This window comes from Mobula birostris, chromosome 6 (genome assembly GCF_030028105.1).
Source record: "Mobula birostris isolate sMobBir1 chromosome 6, sMobBir1.hap1, whole genome shotgun sequence".
Taxonomy (NCBI): Eukaryota; Metazoa; Chordata; class Chondrichthyes; order Myliobatiformes; family Myliobatidae; genus Mobula; species Mobula birostris.
This window is the reverse complement of record NC_092375.1, coordinates 46,821,097-46,845,368: the sequence shown is the minus strand read 5'-3', so window position 1 is coordinate 46,845,368 and position 24,272 is coordinate 46,821,097. Positions and strand designations below refer to the sequence as shown.

At 41.6% G+C, this 24,272-nt stretch overlaps 1 protein-coding gene across 1 annotated transcript; it reads left to right on the top strand.

Moving 5' to 3' along the window:
* Positions 1-11: 11 nt before the first annotated feature.
* On the top strand, positions 12-22,436 carry mpc2b (mitochondrial pyruvate carrier 2b). Its single transcript, XM_072260411.1, has 5 exons — positions 12-439; positions 7,868-7,908; positions 15,484-15,568; positions 18,266-18,377; positions 22,213-22,436. Exons 1-5 carry the CDS (start codon positions 340-342, stop codon positions 22,241-22,243), a joined length of 369 nt encoding a protein of 122 aa, XP_072116512.1. The 5' UTR covers positions 12-339; the 3' UTR covers positions 22,244-22,436.
* Positions 22,437-24,272: the final 1,836 nt, after the last annotated feature.

Genomic DNA, 24,272 nt, shown 5'->3' with positions numbered 1-24,272 from the left:
TCAATCTAACTTGATCTATCGGCGTGATTGACATATACGTAAACCAATCGAAGGGGCGAACGGGATAAAGAGAGCGAGAGAGAGGACGGACGTCCTTGCGGAGGACTGTGTAGGGTGGGTTCTCAGTGGCTAAAGGGTTAGGTTGACACCTCACACCTGCATACCATCGGGCTCCTCCTCCGCTCCATTGCCCGGCCTGCCAGCGCTGTTGTGTCATTTGGACGCTGGCTGTTGGCTTCAGGGACATTTAAGGACAAACCTGAAGGACGAGTTTTCCGGGATTTTGGGGAAATTGCCTGCGATAAGCAGATATTATCAGTTGCAACCAACGCGTGAAAGATGGCAGTAGCCGGCCTGAGAGCCAGTTATCACCGAGTGTTGGACAAGATTGGTTTAATGCTCCCTCCCAGGATGAGGCCTTTTTATGAGCATCCTGCAGGTATGTATGTATGTCCTTCTGCTGAGACCGGCGCGTACTGACTCGGTGTTTTTATATGTTTAATTGCTTACGAAGTGCCAACAGCCGTAGTTCGATCGGTGCCAGAATGAGTAGGGGCGGCGTGAGCTACTTCCTCTTTGCTTTCTATAAATATACTGCAGAAACCATATCTCCAGCATCTTTGATGTTGAACCACACGCGATCGACCGACTTCTTTGTTGCTTACTGCTTTCAAATTACACGCTGTTACTTGGTGCCAAGTAACGAGAGTTTAATTAGGTGCGGAAGAGAAGCTTTTTCGTCTTTCCTGTGGTTTAATTATTAGTAGTATAGTGGATATTGACCTGTTCTGAATTTGTTTTAGTATTTTGAAACTAATGACTAAAGTTTCCCCAATATTCTGAAGAGAGTTAAAAGGGCCCTGTTTACGGAATAGTAAATTGTACAATCTTGTCAAGTTGATTGACCTTTAGCCTTAAAGTTATGAAGCAAATTAGTAATGCAATTCATTGCTAAGAACGAGGACAGTGTCGTTTGCTTATTTAGGGATTTGAGGTGCTGAAGTGTCCTCTGCGCCCATTTGTCTGTAGTCTTACCTGTATTCATTTGCCCGATAATTATTTACTTGTCTATAAAGTGTGTATACACTGAAGTACCTATGTCTAAATTGAATGATTTGACAAAGGAACAACGTTCCAGCGCATTTACGTTAGTTCGGCATGCATGTTTGATAAAGTCTGGGAAGCATCTTTCAGAAGCCATGATGTTATACACTAAAAAAACCACCCAATTTCCTTCCAATATTAGAAATACCACAACAAAGCAAAATCTTCCAAACATACCTTATGGCCTTTGTCCTAAATGTCACCATTCTCACACCCTCTCTCTTCCTCACCTTGAGTGTTTTTTTTCCCCTCTGCTTTGCTAAATTGGATTTTGCCCTTCCCATGCATGATTTGAAATCGACTGAGGCTTCGTCATAAAGTGGGCGTTGATGGCGGACCCAAATGCAAGACACAGACACTGAAGTACTAGGAACAGGACTTGACTAGAGAGCTGGGACAAGAACATAGACTTGGGCTAGGACATTGGCTAGGCAAGCGGGACCAGGACAAGGAACTGGGAACTAGGAGCCCGGGCTTGGACTCCAAGCCAGAGACTGGACAAGGACCCAGAACCTGGGTCTTGACTCAGGCTTGGACCCCAGAACTAGGCAAGGACATGACGTGGCTACAGGACTGGACATGGCTTGGGTACTTCGAGGCTTGGGTTCCTCAAGGCTAGGACATGACGAGGCTTGGGTTCCTCGAGGCCAGGACATGACGAGGACCTAGAACCTGGGTCTTGACTCAGGTTCAGACTCCAGAACTAGGTGAAGACATGACATGCTCTTGGGAGGCAGGACTAGGCAAGGCACATGGACAGGAGGAGAACACGAAGCCTTGACTTGGTATTCAGGAACAGCCGAGCCTTGGACTTGGGACGACAGGAACCTCGGAACCTTGGACTTGGGACGACAGGAACGTAGAACACAGAGCCTTGGTCTTGGGGAGGACAGGAACACAGAGCTGGGACCCCTCCTTAGGAACAGGACTTGGGGCAGGGGCTCTACACACAATGCTGAACACAACAAGACAGTTCCCAACCCTAGGTAGCAGCAAATGGCCAGACCTACCTAGCAAAGGTGTGGACACAGAGACAGTTCCCAACACTAGGTAGTGGTAAACAGCCGGACCTACCTAGCAAAGGCATGGACAGAGACAGTTTCCAACACTAGGTAGCGGCAAACAGCCAGACCTACCTAGCAAAGGCATAGACAGAGACAGATCCAACTCAACAATAGACAGTTCCTTATCTTGACACAGCAAGGCTCCTATCTCGCTCCAGTGGTTGAACTTGGCAAGGTTGCGGGCAAGACTCCAGACACAGGTTGCAGGCAAGGCTCCAGTAGGAAGAGGGAAGGGAACAGTCCAGCCTCAGGGTAACGGCAAAGACAGCCTGGCTTACCCAGCAGAGGCAAGGACAGGAAGGGACAGATCCAACCACAGGGTAAAAGCAAAGACAGCCTGACTTACCCCATAGAGGCAAGGACAGGGTACTGACAAGACAAACCAGCAACCACATACAAACCCAGGGCCACTTATATTCCCAGCCCAAGATGAGCATCAGGTGCCTATGATTAAGCCCAGCTGAAACAAGGGACAGCCGGAAGACCCGGAGTCCATGGACTTGACCATAACAGGCTTACAAGTTGACAATACAAAGCATAGGAGAAAATACATTTGTCTTTCTTTGCATAATTTAAAATTGTTTTTGTCACCTTTCAGTTTGTGATGGGCTTGCAGTGCACTTAATCTGTATTCCAGGACTAGATGCAAGATTTATACTGAGGACAGTTATGGAGTTGCTTTTATGCTTCTTTCTTCAGAGGGCTCGTAATTGCCCCATGTGGCTGTTACCCTGGCTGTTGTGTTATCGATGGTCAAGCCATATTCCTCTGGAAAATATGCTCAGGGACTTCTACCCTGCTGGTTTTGACAGCAGCTCAAACCTCGAATCCTGTTCCTTGTGCTTCTTTCTTTTGGAGAATAGCACATGGTGATTTTCCAGAGATTATCAGAAGTCATCATTGACTTGTCCATTGCTCCAGGTCATCCAGGTATCTTTGAAGCTTTCTGTGATGCTTTTGAGTTCATGTGACGATATACTCATCATGCTACAATGAATTGTCAGTCTTTTATTTGGATGTATTTCTTTTGCTTGTCCATTTAATCCCTCTCCTTAAGAAAGTAACCTTGTATTAAATATCCCACAAGCATGGCCATTTTCTGTGAACCCATTTGGGAACAAATTCAAATACTTTGTATCTATCTGTTTTTAAAAAAAAAACAAGAAAAGGCAAAAACAAATTGGAACTAATAGAAAACCAGGAGTCTGATTAGAATGGGGAAAACTGGGCCATTTCTGAATTGGAAGAAAAATTGAATATGATCATTCAGGTTACGTGTTTGAGCAATTCAATGTAGAATTATGAATGGAAAATCTTATGGTGTGGTGACTGAAACTCCACACTGTGCACTAGTTTCACTATTGTTTTTATGCAGCTGTAGTATGATCTTCCTTTGGGCCTCCACCAACAATGCAAAGTATTTGATTTGATCTCTTATCCACCTTATCAAGATGGCTTGCTATCTTGAGGGATGAGAATGGTTGTCGTAGACACGTACATTGTGGAAAGGGATCCTTTTGCCTGACATCTGTCCTGACTGAGATACCTATCCAATTTCTTGCATTTGGTCCATATCCTTCTATTGTTTACCCATGTATTTACCTATCCCAATACTTTTTAAGCACCAGTTACACCTGCTTTTACTGCCTCTTTGGCAGCTTGTTCCTTATACCCAACATGCTCTGCATTGGAAAAACTTGCCTTTCCACTGTCCTTTAAATATTTCCCTTCTCAAGCTTGCATTTTCTAGTATTAGACTCCACTTTTCTTGGAAAATGACAATTTATACCCTCAATTTTATATTTCATAAGGTCACCCCTCAGCCTCCTGTCCTCCAGCAAGAACAACCCCAAACTATTCAAACATGACGAAATCTGCAGATGCTGGAAATTCAAGCAACACACACAAAATGCTGGTGAACGCAGCAGGCCAGACAGCATCCATAGGAAGAAGCACAGTTGACGTTTCGGGCTGAGACCCTTCATCAGGACTAACTGAAGGAAGAGATAGTAGGAGATTTGAAAGTGGGAGGAGGAGTGGGAGATCGGAAATGATAGGAGAAGACAGGAGGGGGAGGGATGGAGCCAAGAGCTGGAAAGTTGATTGGCAAAAGGGATACAAGGCTAGAGAAGGGAGAGGATCATGGGACGGGAGGCCTAGGGAGAAAGAAAGGGGGAGGGGAGTGCCAGAGGAAGATGGAGAGCAGGCAAGGAGTTATTGTGAGAGGGACACAGAGGAAAAAAAAAATAATAAATAAATAAGGGATGGGGTAAGAACTCCCTCACCACCATTCAGGGCCCCAGACAGTCCTTCCAGGTGAGGCGACAGTTCATCTGTGAGTCGGCTGGTGTGATATACTGCGTCGGGTGTTCCCGTTGCCGCCTTCTATGTATTGGTAAGACCTGATGCAGACTGGGAGACCGTTTCACTGAACACCTACGCTTTGTCCGCCAGAGAAAGCAGGATCTCCCAGTGGCCACACATTTTAATTCCACGTCCCATTCCCATTCTGACATGTCTATCCACGGCCTCCTCTACTGTCAAGATGAAGCCGCACTCAGGTTGGAGGAACAACACCTTATATTCCGTCTGGGTAGCCTCCAACCTGATGGCATGAACATTGACTTCTCAAACTTCTGCTAATACCCCTCCTCCTGTTCTTACCCCATCCCTTATTTATTATTTTTTATTCTCTCTCTGTCCCTCTCACAATAACTCCTTGCCTGCTCTCCATCTTCCTCTGGTGCTCCTCTCCCCCTTTCTTTCTCCCTAGGCCTCCCGTCCCATGATCCTCTCCCTTCTCCAGCCTTATATCCCTTTTGCCAATCAACTTTCCAGCTCTCAGCTCTATCCCTTCCCCCTCCTGTCTTCTCCTATCATTTGGGATCTCTCCCTCCCCCTCCCACTTTCAAATCTCTTACGATCTTTTCTTTCAGTTAGTCCTGACGAAGGGTCTGGGCCCAAAACGCTGACTGTGCTTTTTCCTATGGATGCTGTCTGGCCTGCTGCGTTCCACCAGCATTTTGTGTGTGTTGCTCCAACCTATTCAATCTGGTGTTGTAACTAATGCATACATTACAGACAATATCCTTGAGAGTCTCTTCTGCGTTCTTTCTAATGCTGCAACAGAATGCAGTGACTAGCACTCTACACAATATCTTGATGAGAGACAGAAGGTAGAGGAGGCTTTTATTCTTCTAGCTGGAAGTCTGAAACCACCAGGCCACACAGAATATTGTATGGAGTTCCGATAATGATATCGCAATTCTTATACTCAGTATTCATCTATGAAGGGAAGAAAGCTGAATACTTTCTTCACTAGCCTATCCACCTCTGTTCCTCACTGCAATCCCAACTCTCTCCCCCCAGCCCCCAACCATTTCAAGGAATTATAAACTTTCATCCCAGCATTCCTCATATATCAGCACCTTTTATGTCCCTGCTATTTACTGTACATAGCTGCTGGCATGAGATAACTCAGGATGCATTATTACCTTGTCTGGATTAAATTCTATTTGCCACTAGTTTGCCTAACTTTCCAGCTGATCCATGTCCCTTAGTGTCCTTGGGTAACCACGCTCAGAATCAGGTTTATTGGTAGTGACTATGTCATGAAATGACAAAGGGTCCTGGCCCGAAACGTCGACTGTACCTCTTCCTATAGATGCTGCCTGGCCTGCTGCATTCACCAGCACTTTTTGTGTGTGTTGCTTGAATTTCCAGCATCTGCAGATTTCCTCGTGTCATGAAACTTGTTGTTTTGTGGCTGCTGTACAGTGCAAGACATAAAAATTACAAAAGAACTATCATTCCAGTCTCTTTAAGCAACACACATCAAAGTTGATGGTGAATGCAGCAGGCCAGGCAGCACCTCTTCCAAGAGATGCTGCCTGGCCTGCTGCGTTCACCAGCAACTTTGATGTGTGTTGCTTGAATTTCCAGCATCTGCAGAATTCCTCGTGTTTGCGATTCCAATCTTTTTGTCATCAGCAAACATATTTGTAGAAAGCACTGGTTTCAGACTTCCAGCTAGAAGAATAAAAGCCTTCACTACCTTCTGCCTCTCATCATGAAGCCAGCTTTGAATAGTTTGCTAAAACACATTTTGCCAGAACTTTTTGTATCAGCTTACAGTGCAGCACCTTGTCAAAAGCTTTACTGAGGTCTATGTATACCACTCCTATTGCCTTGCCTTCATCAATTTTCATAGTAAGATCCTCAAAAGAAAAAAAAATCTGATTTCCATGCACCAAACCTTGCTGTCTTCTGCAATCAGTTCCTGCCTTTCCAAGTAATCAAATTCTATCCAAGTATTCCTTCCCCCCCCCACCGATATTTTCACTATTAATGTCACAAGGCTCATCAGCATGTAGTTTTCTGGTCTATCCGTTGTGCTTCCTTGAATGCAAGAGCAATTTTGGCTGTTCTGTCATGACTATGCAAAAACCTCCGGAGTACCAACAATCTCTCCCTTTGCTTTCCATAATGTGATATTACTATCATATATTTACATTTCTAATGGTAGTGTGGCTGCTACCTGCATGTGCATATGGAAGCAGGATTACTGATGTTACATCTTATATTCCGTCTGGGTAGCCTCCAACCTGATGGCATGAACATTCACTTCTCTAACTTCTGTTACTGCCCCACCTCCCCTTCGTACCCTATCCCTTTATTTATTTTTTTTTCTTTTCCCTTTTTTCTCTTTTTTTTCCTCCCTCTGTCCCTCTCACTATAACTCCTTGCCCATCCTCTGGGCTCCCCCCCCACCTTTCTTTCTCTCTAGACCTCCCATCCCATAATCCTCTCCCTTCTCCAGCTTCGTATCCCTTTTGCCAATCAACTTTCCAGCTCCTAGCTCCATCCCTCCCCCTCCTGTCTTGTCCTATCATTTTGGAACTCCCCCTCCTCCCTCCCACTTTCAAGTCTCTTACTATCTCTTCTTTCAGTTAGTCCTGACGAAGGGTCTCAGCCCAAAACGTCGACTGCACCTCTTCCTATAGATGCTGCCTGGCCTGCTGCATTCACCAGCATTTTTTGTGTGTGTTGCTTGAAATTCCAGCATCTGCAGATTTCCTCGTGTTTGCGTTACTGGTGTTACTGGTTACTGTACAAAGTACACATAGCAAGCATACTGTAAAAAAAATTTCTAAAAATATAGATTATTTCATTTGGTCTTGTTATTGAGCATGAACTCCTGCAAGTGACTGAGAATCTAGCTGGTAGAATCACTACAGCTGCTGCATTGTAATTTTCAGACAGCCTTTTCTAACTGCTGTTTGCCAAGTGGAGAAAGCTAAGCATTGTTTTGGCAGATGTATGTTATTCAAAGGTCAACAATAATGGGTTTCGTTATCTAGTAATATTAGATGACTTTTTCAATATCCTGAATCTAATAATTATTTAAAGTTTCTCCTGGAAAGTATTACGTGTTATGTTTTCAATCACTTTTGATTCAATTAAGATTAAGCTATGGTACAATCATAAAACCCTATGGAATAAATGAATATTTGGAGATCATGCGGGTCAAATGGGTTACCACTCCCTTGGAATGTTCTGATAACCTGTCTGGTATTGCACCATTCATCTGCCCTCTTTCAATTTGCATTCTTCTACACAATTGCATTTATGAAAAGAATATGCCAAATTTCACCTTGGAAATAAAAATCATTACATAAACTTGTTTAACTTGTTTCCAGGTCCTCGTACTGTTTTTTTCTGGGCACCAATTATGAAGTGGGTGAGTATATCAAGTTACAACCAATTCAGATATCTTAGTACATAGCATAATTTCCAGATAGTATGACTGAACCTAAACAGTACACTTCTTGTATCTTTATTGTGAAGCACTGATCTTGAATTTCCAGATAATATCAACATTTATGCATACTATAAATCTTAGGTTTTTGCCAGTGCATACTTTACCTTAGCCCAAAATTTCTGGTGTTAATATGTCCGTTTCAATAGTTCAGTTTAATAGCTGGGAAATGTATACAATATACAAACTGAAATTCTTGTTCTTCACAGACATCCACAAAAATACAAGAGTGCCTCAAAGAATGAGTGACAGTAAAAATGTTAGAACCCCAAAGCCCCCCTACTGCCCCCGCCATGCACAAGCGGCAGCAAAGCAATGACCCTCCATTCCCCCATTTATTTCAGCAAAAAAAGAATCAGCACCCTCCACCTACCTACTAACCATAGCAAAACCCCCAAGAAAGACCATGATCTGCAATACAACAAAAACTAATCATTCATCCCGGCAATTTGACATACCACAGGCGCTCTCTCTCTCTCCCCCCAGTATAGGGACAGGTGTCATCCTTTCACAGCAAGAGGGGAGACATGACAAAACAACTTGTTGGTTTGCAATGATAAAAGTCTGCCATGTCACTTCCTCCCCCCGCCCCCAAGTTCTCTGACTCGAGAATCAGCAACAAACTGTTCCTCCATCAACGAGAGAGAGCACGTGCGATTCATTGGGTACAGGGCCCCCAACAACTGATCCGCTGTTCCCGTTGTTCCTTTTTTTTTCTGCGATGCTTCAGTCGACGACAACAGCGTAGAGTTGGCTCATCCACAGAGCCGCAAAGCCTCCGAACCCCAAAGACCTGCTCGTCTTCTAGGTTGCGTCCTTGGTATATTGAAAAGTGGCCAATCGTGAGCCCCCACGGTGGGTCCCACCACCACAAAGACCGAAGTCTAAGTGTAACTCTAAGTCAGGGTCTCCAACAGAACCCCATCCACCATGAAAAGAAAAAAGAGAGAGACATTAAAGGTAGAAATTAAGTTATTTCTGACGATGAGCTCGAAGGAGTCACGGTCATGCACCATCGTAGTTCCACCCCTTCGCTTAAGCATTGTGTATTGGTAGAACAGGCAATATAGTTTCAATTGTCATGGTAACACTTACATGTAATTCAGTAACAGCATTACCATTGAATTCAGTTAAAGATCCAGACTTTTAGATATATTCTAATGCAGCGGTCCCCAACCACCGGGCCACAAAGCATGTGCTACCAGGCCATGAGGAAACAATATGATTTGGCGATGTGAAACAATATGAGTCAGCTGCACCTCTCCTCGTTCCCTGTCACGCACTGTTGAACTTGAACACCCCCCTCCCCATCGACCGGTCTGCAAGAATATCATCAATATTAAACTGATCCGCGGTGCAAAAAAAAGGTTGGGGACCCCTGTTCTAATGAACTCAATGACTCGATTCTGACCAGTTCCAAAAACTAAGGATGATAAAATTAACTCTAACATTATGTTGTAATATACTCAGGTTCACTACTCTGTCCTTGCTACCCATCTTGAAGAACAGAACATCATTTGCCACTCTCCAGTCTTGTGGAACTTCACCAGTTGCTAATTACAAAGAAAGTATCTCTACAAGGATCCTTTTAATATCTTCCTTAGCCTCTCATAAGGTCTGGAAATGCACTTGATCAAGGCTTGTTGATTTGCCCATCTTCAAGTATGTCTTTCCCCTTTTAATATCCATATGATCCAAGACCTTACTGCTTATTACCTAAATTTCTTTAGCATCTATAGGATTCTCCTTAGTAAGCACTGAGGAGATGTAGACAAAAATCTCAGCATCTCCTGCAACTCTTATTTTTAATATTTGTCAAAGGATTCAGTTGTGCCCGGCTGCCTTTTTAACCTTACCGGAGTCTCTATCTCTCATCAGCCAGGTTCCCTGAATTTGGTATCTCTACCCTTCATCTTAACAGGAACGTGCTGCCCCTACACTCTTGATAAAACTTTTTAAAAGCCTCCCATGCCAACTGCTCCTTTGTTTTTAAACAGATCCCAATCATAGCAATCTTGCCTAATGCCCTCAAAATTGACCCTTCTCCAGTTTAGAAGAGACCTGTGGACCTGTTCTCTTTTCCACAACTATTAAAACTGATAGAATTGTGGTCACTGGACCCAAAGTGCTCCCCAACTGCCATTTCATTCACTTGGCCAACCCCATTCCTTAAAGTCCAGTATTGCTCTTTCCCAAATGGGTCTCTATATATTCAGTGAGGAAACTGAACCACACAGGTTGTGCCCTATCCAGGCAATTTGCACCCTGTGGATCAGTGATACAGGGAAATCTGTAATCTCCCACTAGTACTATCCCATTATTCTTACAATTATAAGCAATCTCTCAACACGTCTGCTCAAGTTCCTACTAACTGTTGGGGGCATCTATAATAAAGCCCTACCAGGGTAAGCATCAATCCTTATCATTAAGTCTATTCCATTGCTTCATTAGATCTCTCAAGAATATCCTATCTAAGCATTGCTGTTTTGTTCTCCCTTATCAAAAGGGGGCACCCCCTCCAGTCTTGCATGTTCCTCTGTCACACCTAAAGCATCAGTATCTTTGAACAATGAACTACCAATCCTCTCTTCCTCCCAGTGACATTTCTGTTGTGGCCACAATATCCCATTGCTTAGAGACAATCCATGCCCCCATTTTTGTCAGCCTTGCATGTAAGCTATACACATTGAAGCAGATGTAATTTCAAGCAGTGGTCCTACCTTCCCTTTTTACTATAAACACAGCTCTCCTGGTTGCTAGGTTTACACTCTTTTTGGTTGCTGCATATACTCCATTCTTCTCAATAACTTTGCTCTCTCAAGTCCCAACACCTGCCAATCCAGTTTAAACACTTCCTGGTGACAAACACAAATTTTTCCACTAGGATATCCATCCCCCCTTAAGGTGCAATTCGTCCATCTTATACAGTTCTCCTCTACCCCAGAGGAGATCCCAATGATCCAAGAATCTGAATTGGTGCTTCCTGCACCAGCTAAACAACCACACATTCATCAGGCCTATTTTTTTATTCCTAGACTCAGTAGTATATAGCATCAGGAGTAATATGGGTATCACGATGTTAGAAGTCCTGCAGTTTAATTTCTTACCTAACTCACTGTACTCATTCGTTAGGACCTCATCCTTTGTTCTGCCCATGTCATTTGTACCAGTATGCACAAGGGCCTCTAAGTGTTTGCCTTCCCCTTTAAATTTTCTGTAGCCACTTAGAGACATCTTTGCCCCTGCAATCTGCCATCTCTGCTTTGACCAGAGAGTCTCTTTAAATACTGTCACCCTGTCAAACTGTTCTTTGGCTTTGAGATTCAAAGTTGGCACAACAGCAGAGGCTTGACTACTACTACTCCAGAAAGAACATCTCCTCAACAGTATCTAAAGAGGTATTCCTGTTTGTGAGGAGAATGACAGCTATAGGGGAACCTTGTACTTACTACATACTCTTCTGGTGGTCACCCATCTAACTTTGACCACCTTACTCAAACTTTCATTTTTGAAACTGTCAGATGATCTTAAGTACATCTAGTTGGTCTTTTAGTGGCTGCATTTGGGTGCAGTCCCCACAGATGTAGTTATCAGGGAGATTACAAGGTTTCCTAACGTCCCACGTCCAGCAGGAGGAGCATTCCACTGTCTGCACTTTACCAAGGACCAAAATTTAACAATAAAATAAAACCTTGCTTGTTTTTACTATGCCTTCTCACTAAAGCCTTTTCTAAGAGCTGCCATCACTCCTAACACCTTGACCACTTACTCTGCTTCTTTACAACAAGCCTCAACACTCTGTTCTTACAGTGGCTACTCTAATTGACCCTGGCTTCTTTTTATTGGCTGCCGTTAATAAGCTAATTCATCATCATCATCGGGTTGCAGGGTGGAGATGAGCCTCTACAAAAGGAGGTTTAAGACCACAAGACATAGGAGCAGAATTAGGCCATCTGGCCCATTGAGCCTGCTGCACCATTCAATCATGGCTGATCCTTTTTTTTTCTCCTCCTGAACCTCAGCTGCCGGTCTTCTCCCGGTAACCTTTGATGCTATGTCCAAACGAGGGTCCATCCATCTCTGCCTTAAGCACACCCAACGACCTGGCCTCCACAGCTACATGTGGCAATAAATTCCACAAAGTCACTACCCTTTGGCTAAAGAAATTTCTCCGCATCTCTGTTTTGAAAGGACGCCCCTCTATCCTGAATCTGTGCCCTGTTGTCCGAGACTCTCCTACCATGGAAAACATCCTTTCCACATCTACTCTGTCTAGGCCTTTCAACATTCAAAAGGTTTCAATGAGATTGCCCTTCATCTTTCTGAATTCCAACGAGTACAAACCCAGAGCCATCAAATGTTCCTTGTATGATAACCCTTTCATTCCTGGAATCATCCTTTTGAACCTCTTCTGGACCCTCTCCAATGCCAGCACATCTTTTCTAAGATGAGGGGCCCAAAACTGTTCACAATACTCAAGGTGAGGCCTCACCAGTGCCTTATAAAGCCTCAGCATCACATCCCTGCTCTTGTACTCTCGACCTCTTGAAATGAATGCTGACGTGGCATTTGCCTTCCTCACCACCGATTTGACCTGTAAGTTGACCTTTAGGGTGTTCTGCACAAGGACTCCCAAGTCCCTTTGCATCTCAGATTCCTGGACTTTTTTCCCATTTAGAAAATAGTCTGCACATTTATTTCTACTATCAAAGTGCATGACCATGCATTTTCCAAATTTGTATTTCATTTACCACTTTCTTGTCCATTCTCCTAATCTGTCTAAGTCCTTCTGCATCTACCCATTTCCTCAATACTTCCCGCCCCCCCCCACCAATCTTTGTATCATCTGTGACAAAGCCATCTATTCCATCATCTGAACCATTGATATACAGCATAAAAAGAAGCGGTTCCAACTCCGATCCCTGCGGAACACCACTAATCACTGGCAGCCAACCAGAAAAGGATCCTTTTATTCCCACTCACTGTGTCCTACCAATCAGCCAATGCTCTGACTTTCCTGTAATACCATGGGCTCTTAACTTGGTAAATAGCCTCATGTGTGGCACCTTGTCAAAGGCCTTCTGAAAGTCCAAATATACAACATCCACTGCATCCTCTTTATCTATTCTACTTGCAGTCTCATCAAAGAATTCCAACAGGTTCGTCAGGCAGGATTTTCCCTGAAGGAAACCATGCTGACTCTGTACTATCTTGTCCTGTGTCACCAAGTACTCCATCACTTCATCCTTAACAATTGACTCTAACATCTTCCCAACCACTGAGGTCAGGCTAACTGGTCTATAATTTCCTTTCTGCTGCCTTCCGCCTTTCTTAAAGAGTGGAGTGACATTTGCAATTTTCCACCCCTCTGGCACCATGCCAGAGTCCAATGATTTTTGAAAGATCATTTGTAATACCACCACAATCTCTAACGCTACCTCTTTCAGAACCCTAGGGTGTAGTTCATCTGGTCTGGGTGACTTATGTACCTTTAGGTCTTTCAGCTTTTTGAGCACATTCTCTCTTGTAATAGTAACTGCACCGACTTCTCTTCCTTCACACACTACAACATCAGGCATTCTATACTGCTAGTGTCTTCCACAGTGAAGATCGATGCAAAATACTCATTTAGTTCATTAGCCATCTCCTTGTCCCCTGTTATTATTTCTCCTGTCTCATTTTCTAGCGGTCCTATATCCACTCTCATTTTTCTTTTATTTTTAACATACTTGAAAAAACTTTTACTATTCGCTTTGATATTATTTGCTAGCTTGCTTTCATATTTCATCTTTTCCCTTCTAATGATTTTTTTAGTCGCTCTGTAGGTTTTTAAAAACTTCCCAATCCTCTATCTTCCCACTAATTTTTGTTTTGTTGTATGCCCTTTCTTTTGGTTTTTACAATAGCTTTGACTTCCCTTGTCAGCTATGATTGTACTATTTTGCCATTTGAGTATTTCTTCATTTTTGGAATACATATGTCCTGCACCTCCCTCACTTTTCCCAGAAATGCACGCCATTGCTGCTCTGTTGACATCCTTGCCAGCAGCTCCTTCCAATTTACTTTGACCAACTCCGCTCTCATACTACTCTAATTTCCCTTACTCCACTGAAATACCGCTACACAGACTTTACTTTCTCCATTCCAAATTTCAAGTTGAACCCAATCATATTGTGATCACTAGTTCCTAAGGATTCTTTTACCTTAAGCTCCCTAATCACCTCTGGTTCATTACATAACACCCAATCCAGTATAGCCGATCCCCTAGTAGGCTCAACAACAGACTACTCTTAAAAGTGATCTGTTAAGCATTCAAGAAACTCACTCTTAGATCCATTACCAACCTGATTTTCCCAATCGACCTGCATGTTAAAATCTCCCATGACAACCCTTTTGACACACCTGTAGTGGGCACATGGCTAAGTGGTTAAGGAATTCGACTAGCGATCTAAAGGTTGTGAGTTCGAGCCCCAGCCAAGGCACAGTGTTGTGTCCTTGAGCAAGGCACTTAATCACACATTGCTCTGCGACGACATTGGTGCCAAGCTGTATCGGCCCTTGCCCTTCCCTTGGGCAACATCGGTGTCATGGAGAGAGGAGACTTGCAGCATGGGCAACTGCCGGTCTTCTATACAACCTTGCCCAGGCCTGCACCCTCGAGAGTGAAGACTTTCCAGGCGCAGATCCATGGTCTCGCAAGACTAACGGATGCCTTTATTTGACACGCCTTTTCTATTTCCTGTTGTAACCCGTGGTTCACCCCCCCAGCCACTGTTGGGAGGCCTGTATATAACTGCCATCAGGGTACTTCAACCCTTGCAATTTTTTAACTCAACCTGGAAGGATTCAACATCTTCTGATCCTATGTCACATCTTTCTACTGATTTGATGCCATTCTTTACCAGTAGAGCTACACCACTCCCTCTGCCTACCTTCCTATCCCTCCAATATAACGTGTAGCCTTGGACAGTCAGGTGGTCCTTCCCTCCACTAGCCTGCTGGTCACCCTTGGGCAAGATGTAGCACCTGCTTGGCCCCCTGATCAGGGTCACGTGAAGCCATTGGAGCATGTGGTGGATGGTTGTATGTGCAGCTGGTGCATTTCACAATGAGACCACTGACGCCAGGCAGGCAACGTCTGAATAGCATTGATAATAGTTGGGGGTCATCTGTCTTGTAAAGACACTACCCAGAAGAAGGCAATGGCAAAACTTCTGTAGAAGAATTTGCCAAGAACAATTATGTTCAAAAGACCATGATTGCCCAAGCTAATTAGCTAATTAATTACCAATAACAACTTGCAAGTGTGCCTCTTTCCTGCAACTGTTACATAAAACTCACCGGAAAGTCCTGAGACCTACCTCTTTTAAACTCTCATGCCTTTCCTGTAAGCTACTGTTCAGATTGATGGGTTAATAAATAAGTAGCAATCTGTAATTGTTTGATTTTTTAAAAAAAATCCTTAAAGAAATGTTTTTATTTCTGCTCTCTATACAGAGTTTAGTCATTGCAGGATTAGCTGATCTGGCCAGACCTGCTGACAAACTTAGTCCAGCTCAATCAGGAGTGCTCTGTGCCACAGGTATCGCAAAGTTTTTGTTTTAATTTTTGTAATTGATTCTGTTTAAAGGTTATTCCACTTCTGCTTTTGGCCTTCGGATTTGCTTTAGTTGTCAATTAATGACTCAGAATTACTTGAACCATCTTGGAACTATTCTTTACTCCCCCCACCACTCTTCCCAAGTCTTTACATAGAAAGTAATTCCTTAGAAATTTCACTGAGCTGTAAACCTTTCCTTTACTCAGCTGTGGTTAACATAAATACAGTATGCCTCAAATTTTGTCCACCCAGGTACCATCAATCTCTGGACAGATTTTGCATTTACCCTGTTCACATTCAATTGGTGGGAGCTTTGTTTCACTTTATGACATTCAGAGACATTTTAAGAATATTACAAAATTAGTTTTTTAAATCATAGCATTAAATTTTAATAATCAAACACAATGAATAAAATGTTACAAAAAAAAACAGCTTCAGCACCTTGTAGCTGGAATGGAAGAGAATTCCCTGCATCAGTTCCAACTTGTCATAGGTTCTTTGAGAGGATTTCCAGTATTAAAACTATACAATGATTGCAATTTTATGCACCATATGGGTCCAGTGAAAGAGCATGGTTGTGAAAAACACTGCAAAAACATCTTCCAGTCAAGATGGCACCTGCGTCCACCACCCCTTGAGTTGACATCTTCTGGATAGATCATGAAACCATCTTTTTCATTTCTTTTATGCCTTTTATGTTTGCTTCTTGTCTTGAATGTGATTTTGGAACTGTTGGATCCCGTGTTTTGCTGTTTGGAAATCATTTGAGTGCTTCAGCGCTCAGCAGTCTCCGAGAGGATTCTGGGAGACCGGCAGTATGAGCAACCTCCTGGCGAGAAGGCTGTAGGATGGCACACAAACCAGTGTTTGACCGCCATTTTGCCAATTATAGCTTCCATTGTTCACTTAAAGCCCAAAGGTGATTGAAACATCAAGGCGAGTGAGGATGTTTGGAGATAGATTTTGTGTTTCAGTGCACAGCAGTTTCCAAGAGAATTCTGGGAGGCAGAGGCAGCATGTGCAAATCTAGTAGTGGGTAGGCTGCAATACAAGACACATGCTGATGTTTGGCTCCATTTTGTCAATTATAGCTTCCACTGTTTGCCGATTAAAGTGACAAGGGAGGTTGAAGCATCAAAACAAGTTTAGAGGGTGAGCGCCAGCTGATTGCCTTTTGATCGGTTGCTCTGTACTGGAGAGTGTTGCCAGGTTTCTTTCTGCCTTTAGAATGTGGACTTGGATGATAGACTCTTATAGCTTTTATATTCTGTTTTTTTTTCAACCTAGCTTCTAGGTTTTATTTATATGAGGAGAGGGATTTGGGGGTCTATGTGCTTGATCCATTTTGTTTGTTTTTTGTGTGGGAGGAGGGTTTTGGGGCGTCGGTGTGCCTGATCTGTTTTGTTCTTTTTGTTTGTGTGGGGAGAGGGATTTGGGGGTCAATTGCTCTTTTTTTTTTTGCGGGGAGATGGGATTTGGGGTTGATGATCATGCTGCCTTTCTTGGTTTCATGGCTACCCGGAGAATTGAAGAATTTCAGAGTGTACGCTTTGATAATAAATGAACCTTTGGGAATTTTCGGACTTCACATAATTACATGGATGAGTAGATATCCCCAACTTTGCAGGATTACACAGAGAAACCCTGACATTTTCTTACAAAATATATAAAAGAAAATTATGTTTTACCTGATGCTGTGGTTCAAGGAAATCAGGATCTGACTTAGGAGCAGATGGAGAGATCATATAATGCAAAATGAATAAGTTAAATATTTCAGTAGTCATGATAACGAGTAATCTGTCTTAATTAAGAAAAGGACCAGTCACACAACTTGCTTCACCATTAAAATGGCAATTGCTAATCATCAATTCCACTTGCTTGTTTGATCCCCAAATCTTTAAAATCTAAAAGCCAATTGATTTTTTTTAGACTCTCATACACAGCTCAGATAAAGAATTTCAAAGCTTTCTTGTGAGCAGGACCCATGCTTTATTCTGAAACTTTTTCTTTTGTTCAGAGTCCACCAAGCAGGACAAATAGTGTCTCTGTACTTAACATATCAAATGCCCTCTGAATCATGTATGGTCCAATGAGATGGTCTATTATTTTCCGAAGGTTCAGGGAACATGATTGGATGCTGTATTGCAAGAATAATCAGGCTGAATTTTAGGAGCACAGCAAGATTAAACATCTGGAGGAGACTGCAAAGGATCACATTGGAGATTTGTATCTTTGCAAACCATAAGATACGGACAGATTATCGGTCTGCTCTCCCCTGTGCAGTTTCTTCACTAGTAACTAATACATTTCCGTTATTACAGAGAAATACTTCTTGCTTTCTCCAGCATACTCAAACATGCAAGTCGTTTAAGTGCAAGGGCTGTCTTAAGTGACGAGAGAGTCTATAAGACTTCTTGGTTTTGGAGGGCACCTAATTGGGGACCAGTGCTTAAGATGTTGATGGGATGCAGAGAATGGCTGGGAGCTTGGTAATAGGAAATGTTCACAGAAGTGTTCAAGGGATTATAACTTGGTTTTAGCAGTAATTTTAATGAATTAGAACATGCTGGAAATTATTCTACAGATTACATAGAAATATGACCTTTAATTAAAACAAGGAACAATGGTGCTTTCTGATTCATTTTGATGCAAACTAAAAAGTAATAATGTTTTTTACAGGTTTGATTTGGTCCAGATACTCTCTGGTGATTATTCCCAAGAACTGGAGTTTGTTTGCTGTCAACTTCTTTTTGGGTTGTGCAGGTGGTATACAGTTGATCCGCATCACAAAGTAAGCATTTGCCGTGTAAAGTTTGTATACTAAGTATGTCGTTTAGTCATTATAAACTTGAACTGCTTTTCACATTCAAAGTCATAAATTGAAATTTACTTGTGTCCTACCTGTTGTACCAGTTGCGATTTCCAAAATTGCATTTCTACAAATTTAGTAAATCTATTTTCCTTAGTAATTTGTTTCATTTCATATCCAATGTTGTCTTCTGCCCTTACCAAACTCTCAGCGCTATTGTCTGTTTGCTCTTAACTTCACTGATTTTTGTACATTTCCTGTTACAGTTTCTTAAATCTCCTCAACTATTCTATTTTCTGTTAAATGCTGTTTATCATTACACTAGCTGTTAGTCTGATTATTCTATAAACACATTTCTTGTGTTTGTGCATTGGATCCTCCATAGCTCTGGTTCTCCTAACCTCTGCATTCTGTTCAGGCCCTTATCCCCCTGAAGCATGCTATTCCTCTGACTTAAAGCAATGAAAACCTCTCCCTGTCTCTCTCTTCACCCATAAATTGCAGTGCCAGGGCCCTAACTGCTTAGATGATCTTACTTGGATAACAGCATGGTGCTGATAATCTTCAGATGCTAGTAGCTGGTAACATCTGAAGATTGGTAAACAGTATGCTTCACTGCAATTTTCCTTTCATCAGATCATAATATTACAGAACATTTATGAATAATGAGGAGGCACATGTTTTTGCTATTTGCTTGGAGGTGAATATAAGCAATTTAGCTTTTTTCTATTATCCTACTAAAATAGTAATTTTCTATTTCTCTGCATTATGACTTCTCTGTACTTCATTAGACACATTCTTACTATTCACTTAATATGTGCAGCATTTTTGCATTCTCACTGATATTTTTCCATCCATCTTGATACCATCAGTAGACTTTAAAACATTAGCCCATGTCATTGATCCAAATTGTAAGTACTTGAACCCTGTGTTGCATGTGATTTTGTTATAACCTGGCAACCTGGAAAAGACTTGTTTATTTCTAGCCCTTTTACTATCCATTAACCAATCTGTAAGTTTGTTATTGCATTATTCCAATTTCAGAAGGCTTGCTTTATATAAAAACCTCCTTCCTAAGATCATAAAACAGTTTACAAGAATAGAAAACAGGTGAATAGTATAAAACAGGAATCCCCATTGGCATTGAGCAATGAGGCCACACTCAGGTTGAAGGAACAATACCTTGTATTCCATCTGGGTAGCCAACAATCTGATGGCATGAGCATCGATTTCTCGAACTTCCAGTAATAATGCCCCCCGACCCCCCCTTCACCATTTCCCACCCCTCTTCCCTCTCTCACCTTATCTCCTTGCCTGTCCATCCATTGGTGCTCTGTTTCCCCCCCCCCTTTTCTTTCTTCTATGGCCTTCTGTCCTCTCCTATCAAACTCCCCTTCTCCAGCACTGTATCTCTTTCACTAATCAACTTCCCAATTCTTTACTTCATCGCTCCCCCCTCCCAGTATCACCTATTACCTTGTGTTTCTCTCTCCCCCACCCCACCTTTTAAATCGACTCCTCATCTTTTTTTCTTCAGTCCTGCTGAAGGGTCTCTGCCTGAAACGAGGAGTTTTATAAAGTTGCAATATAACCTCTTGACTTTTGAACTCAATGCCTCGATTAAGGAAAGCAAGCATTCCATAAGCTTTCTTAACTATCCTATTGACCTGTGTAGCCACTTTCATGCAGCTATGAACTTGGACCCCAAGAGCTTCTTGCTCAGCAACACTAAGGTTCTTGCCCTTAACAATAGACTGTCTCCTTGCATTTGCCCTAAATTCAACACCTCACATTTATCTGGATAAAACTCCATGTGCCTTTTCTGTCCATATCTGCAACTGATTTATATCATGCTGTATTCTTGGCCAGTCTTCGGCACTATCCACAACTCCAATAATTTTGGTATCATCCACCCACCTACATTTTCATCCAGGTCATTTATATACATCACTAACAGCAGAGGTCTCAATACAGATCCCTGTGTTACACCACTAATTCCAGACCTCCAGCTCGAATAAGTCCCTTCGACCACTACCCTGTCTTCTATGTGCAAACCAGAAATGAATCCAAGCAGCCAATTTGCTGTAGACCCTATGCATCTTAATCTTCTGGATTAGCCTCCCATGAGGAACTTTGTTAAGTGCCTTACTAAAATCCATGTAGACAATATCCACTACCCCACCTTCATCAACTTCTCTCATCTGCTTGCAAAAAACCCACACAAGTTGGTAAGACATGGCCTGCCTTGCACATAGCTATGCTGGCTCTTGCTAATTAGGCTATGGATTTCCAAATGCTCATATTATCCTATCCCTAAGAATTTTCTCCAGCAATTAACCTACAACTGACATGAAACTCACTGTTCTATAGTTCCCAGGATTTTCCCTTGTTCCCTTCATAAATAGAGGTACAACATTAGCCACTCACCAGTCCTTTGTGACCTCTAACCACCTTTATATCTGTACACTCAGTACTGATCTCCTGGTTCTCCATGTCCTTTTCCTTAGTAAATACTGAAGCAAAGTACTCATTAAGTACCTCACTCACATTCTCTGGATCCAAGCAAATGTCCTCTCTTTATTCTTGAGTGGTCCTACCCTCTCCCTAGTTATCCTCTTGCTCTTGATGTATGTATGTTGGAAGCCTGTTGTTGTAATATAATCAGTGTGATAATTTGTGTTGGCAAGGATATTATTTGTTGCAGTGCCTTCATTATCAATATAGAACTCCCTCCTATTTCTGTTCTGTTTACATTGCTCTGAAACTTTCTACTTGTCTCTTTTTTTGCATATCTATTTTAAAGCAAATCACACAAAATGCTGGAGGAACTCAGCAGGTCAGGCAGCCTAAGGAAAGGAATATGCAGTGGACGTTTCAGGCCAAGACCCTTCTGAGTCCTGAAATTTCTTTATCCAGAGCATAGTGAATCTTTGGAATTTTGTACCTAAGAGAGCTTGATTGTTGTGTGTATTCAGGATAGAAATTGATATATTTTTGTATTTTAAAGAAATCAAGGGATATAGGGTTAGTCTAAGAAATGGATATTAAAGTCTCCTGATGGCCAGGTTTTCACTCTGCTGTATTCAGTAAAATAACCAATTCCTGAATGTACTATTAATGAAACAACTGGCTTCTAGTATGCACTGTGAGAATAGCCTCTCGAGTTCAAACTCTCAGCTTATCATTTTAACTAACAATTATTTAATACTTTTAAAGCTATATTTTTAGCTAATGGAAATGCTGACATGTAAAGAACACCTTATTAAAAGCTATAATCAATCTAAATAATTCCACTAATCTTTCAGAACGCATATCAATAACATTTGTCTGCTTACATTGCTCCTCTACAGCCTATAACATAATTGAGTTTATTCATCTGTTTAAATCTGCTGCTCTGTTCTTTGTACTCCTGTTTTCTCTGTAAACCCTCTGTGCAAAAATGGCTGAAGTAACATGAAGCACATGAATGGACCTATCACATCTTTCAAATGGGATGCATTTAGTTGTACAAGAACAGTAAAACAAGTGTATCTCACTAGAAAGATGCATTGGGTTCGTTCAGGTGTTCCATGTTACTTTAGCCATTTTTGCGGAGGATTTAGAGGAGAAATGAAAGTACATTGTACAACTTTTGTTCCAACAACAAAATGATTAACTATTTTTAGACCAAATGATTAAGTTAGCATATCTGAACTACAAAATGCTTATGATTACAAACAGTATGATTTCAGTCATCCTTATTTGATCAAGCCAGTGTGTATCTTCAGTATTGTTTCTTGTTTGGACAATTGCTTACTGTCTCGTTTTGTGTCCTCAGGTACAACTATGATTTAAAACACAAGGCGTAATATCTTGAATGAAAACCATTGGCACCCCACAAGACTTCAAGATATCTTGTCTTTAATATATATTTAAATGTGCCTTGTAAATGAATCAATGTCTGAGAGTTAATAACTTGCCTCAAATGGTGGAGATTGTTACATATAATATTTGTAAATATGTTCTTCATCTCCCAATAAATTCTGGTTATTACATGCAACATTTCTTAGTAACTCCATTTTAATTTGAACATTTTTGAGGTTTGGTTTAGTTCTACTGTTTACTTGCTAATACCAATTATTTAGATTTCTAGAACCTAAATCAACTAAAGGTTCAAACATCTCAGACAACACTTGTTTTGAGAGACAAGTTTATCACTAAGATACAGTATCTTTATTACTATGCAAAGATTAACTACGTAGATTTCTTTGTCAAAGCACTCTTAACTACATGCTATACTTTAAAATTAATTAGTTAACTAATTGGATGGTTGTTCTTCCTTCTCAGTCCAATCAGAGTTATCAGTAGTATTTTTATTGTTAATACTTATGCCAGACAGTACTGCTCTTCACAACGACAGAGTGCAAACAGCTTCCCCTTGACTTTCAACAATATTACCCATGATTTTTTCCAACTAAAATCCTGGTGGTCACTATAAAAGACGGAATTGGAAACGGTCAACAAGTGAACCAGAATCTGTGTTGACCTTTTTTCAGAGATACTTCATCAGAACAGAGCAAGGATGACAGACCTGAAATATTAACTCTGTTTCCTTTTCCTCCGATGCACCCTGATTTAGAACATGATCTGTATTTCAGATTCCCTGCATCTGTTTATTTCATATATTTTCACCTTGATGGTCACTACTAGGAAATTAACTCAACATGGCACATAACTAATGGGTATCCTGTGGTGAATGACTTCTTTCCAGACTCTCTAATGATTTTCACCATCAGAAAGATATGTCAGAAATGTAATGCAAAAGTGAGTGCAGTATCAATGAGGTGGTGCCATCCAGACTGTACCAGCCTGTGCTTTTCCATCAATCACCTTAAATATTCACTCCTTCCTCCGTCAGTGCACTGCAGCTGCAACATGTATCATCTCTAAATTGCAGTCCTGTGGTTCAACATGTTATTGATTGCATACACCAAACCTATGACCTCCGCTGCTTAGAAGGATAAGATTCACAGAATACTGTTACGTAACCGGCAACAGTGAATATCAATCAAGACAGGTTATATAAAAACAACCAAACATTTATTAAACACAGATAAACAATAAAAAAAAAACCGAAAACCTTAACCGGAAGTTAACTGCTATGTAGCTGTTCAACAAATCGTCACTTGGCACTGGTTCTTAAAGCGTTAAATGTGAGAACAGTTCTTAAAGCGGTAAAGTCAGATATAGCTCTTAACATGGTAAATTCGAAAGTCCAATAGATTTATACGTTCAATTGGGAGAGACTTCTCTGGAGAAGAATTTCTTCATAGACACGACTTTCCTGTTGGTTCTGTCCAAATGATTCACGATGCAGGAAATAAACGGCTTAAAACAACTGACCTTAATTTCTTTTAGAGAGAGCAAACCTTTGCATGAACTTCCTTGCTCTTTTGGCAAGAGTTATCTTCGATGCAGGTCGCTACTATTTCAACGACGACTCGATAAGGTCGATCCTTTGTTAAACTGCCAAACGATACCAACTTCTCCTAATCCTTCGGGTCCCGTACTTCGATAAAGTCTTCACTCTCCCATACTACTGGAAAAAGGTACATCAACACATATAGCAAAAATTGCCAGTCCAGCACTATTGTACCTTGCAACAGAATGTAACACTCGGTTTTAAAAATGAAACTGCGTCATAAAAACACACAACAAACAGAGACACAATAACGTTCTAGCTGGAAAACTAAAAACTAACTGCGTCATCTGAGGTCTTTCCTTATATACCCGTGGTGCACGTCATCACGTGACCTCACATCTGCGGGAAAACTACATCAGGTGACCTCCAAAAGACCATTATATCATTCTCACAAAAAAAAATCACAGATGATCTTG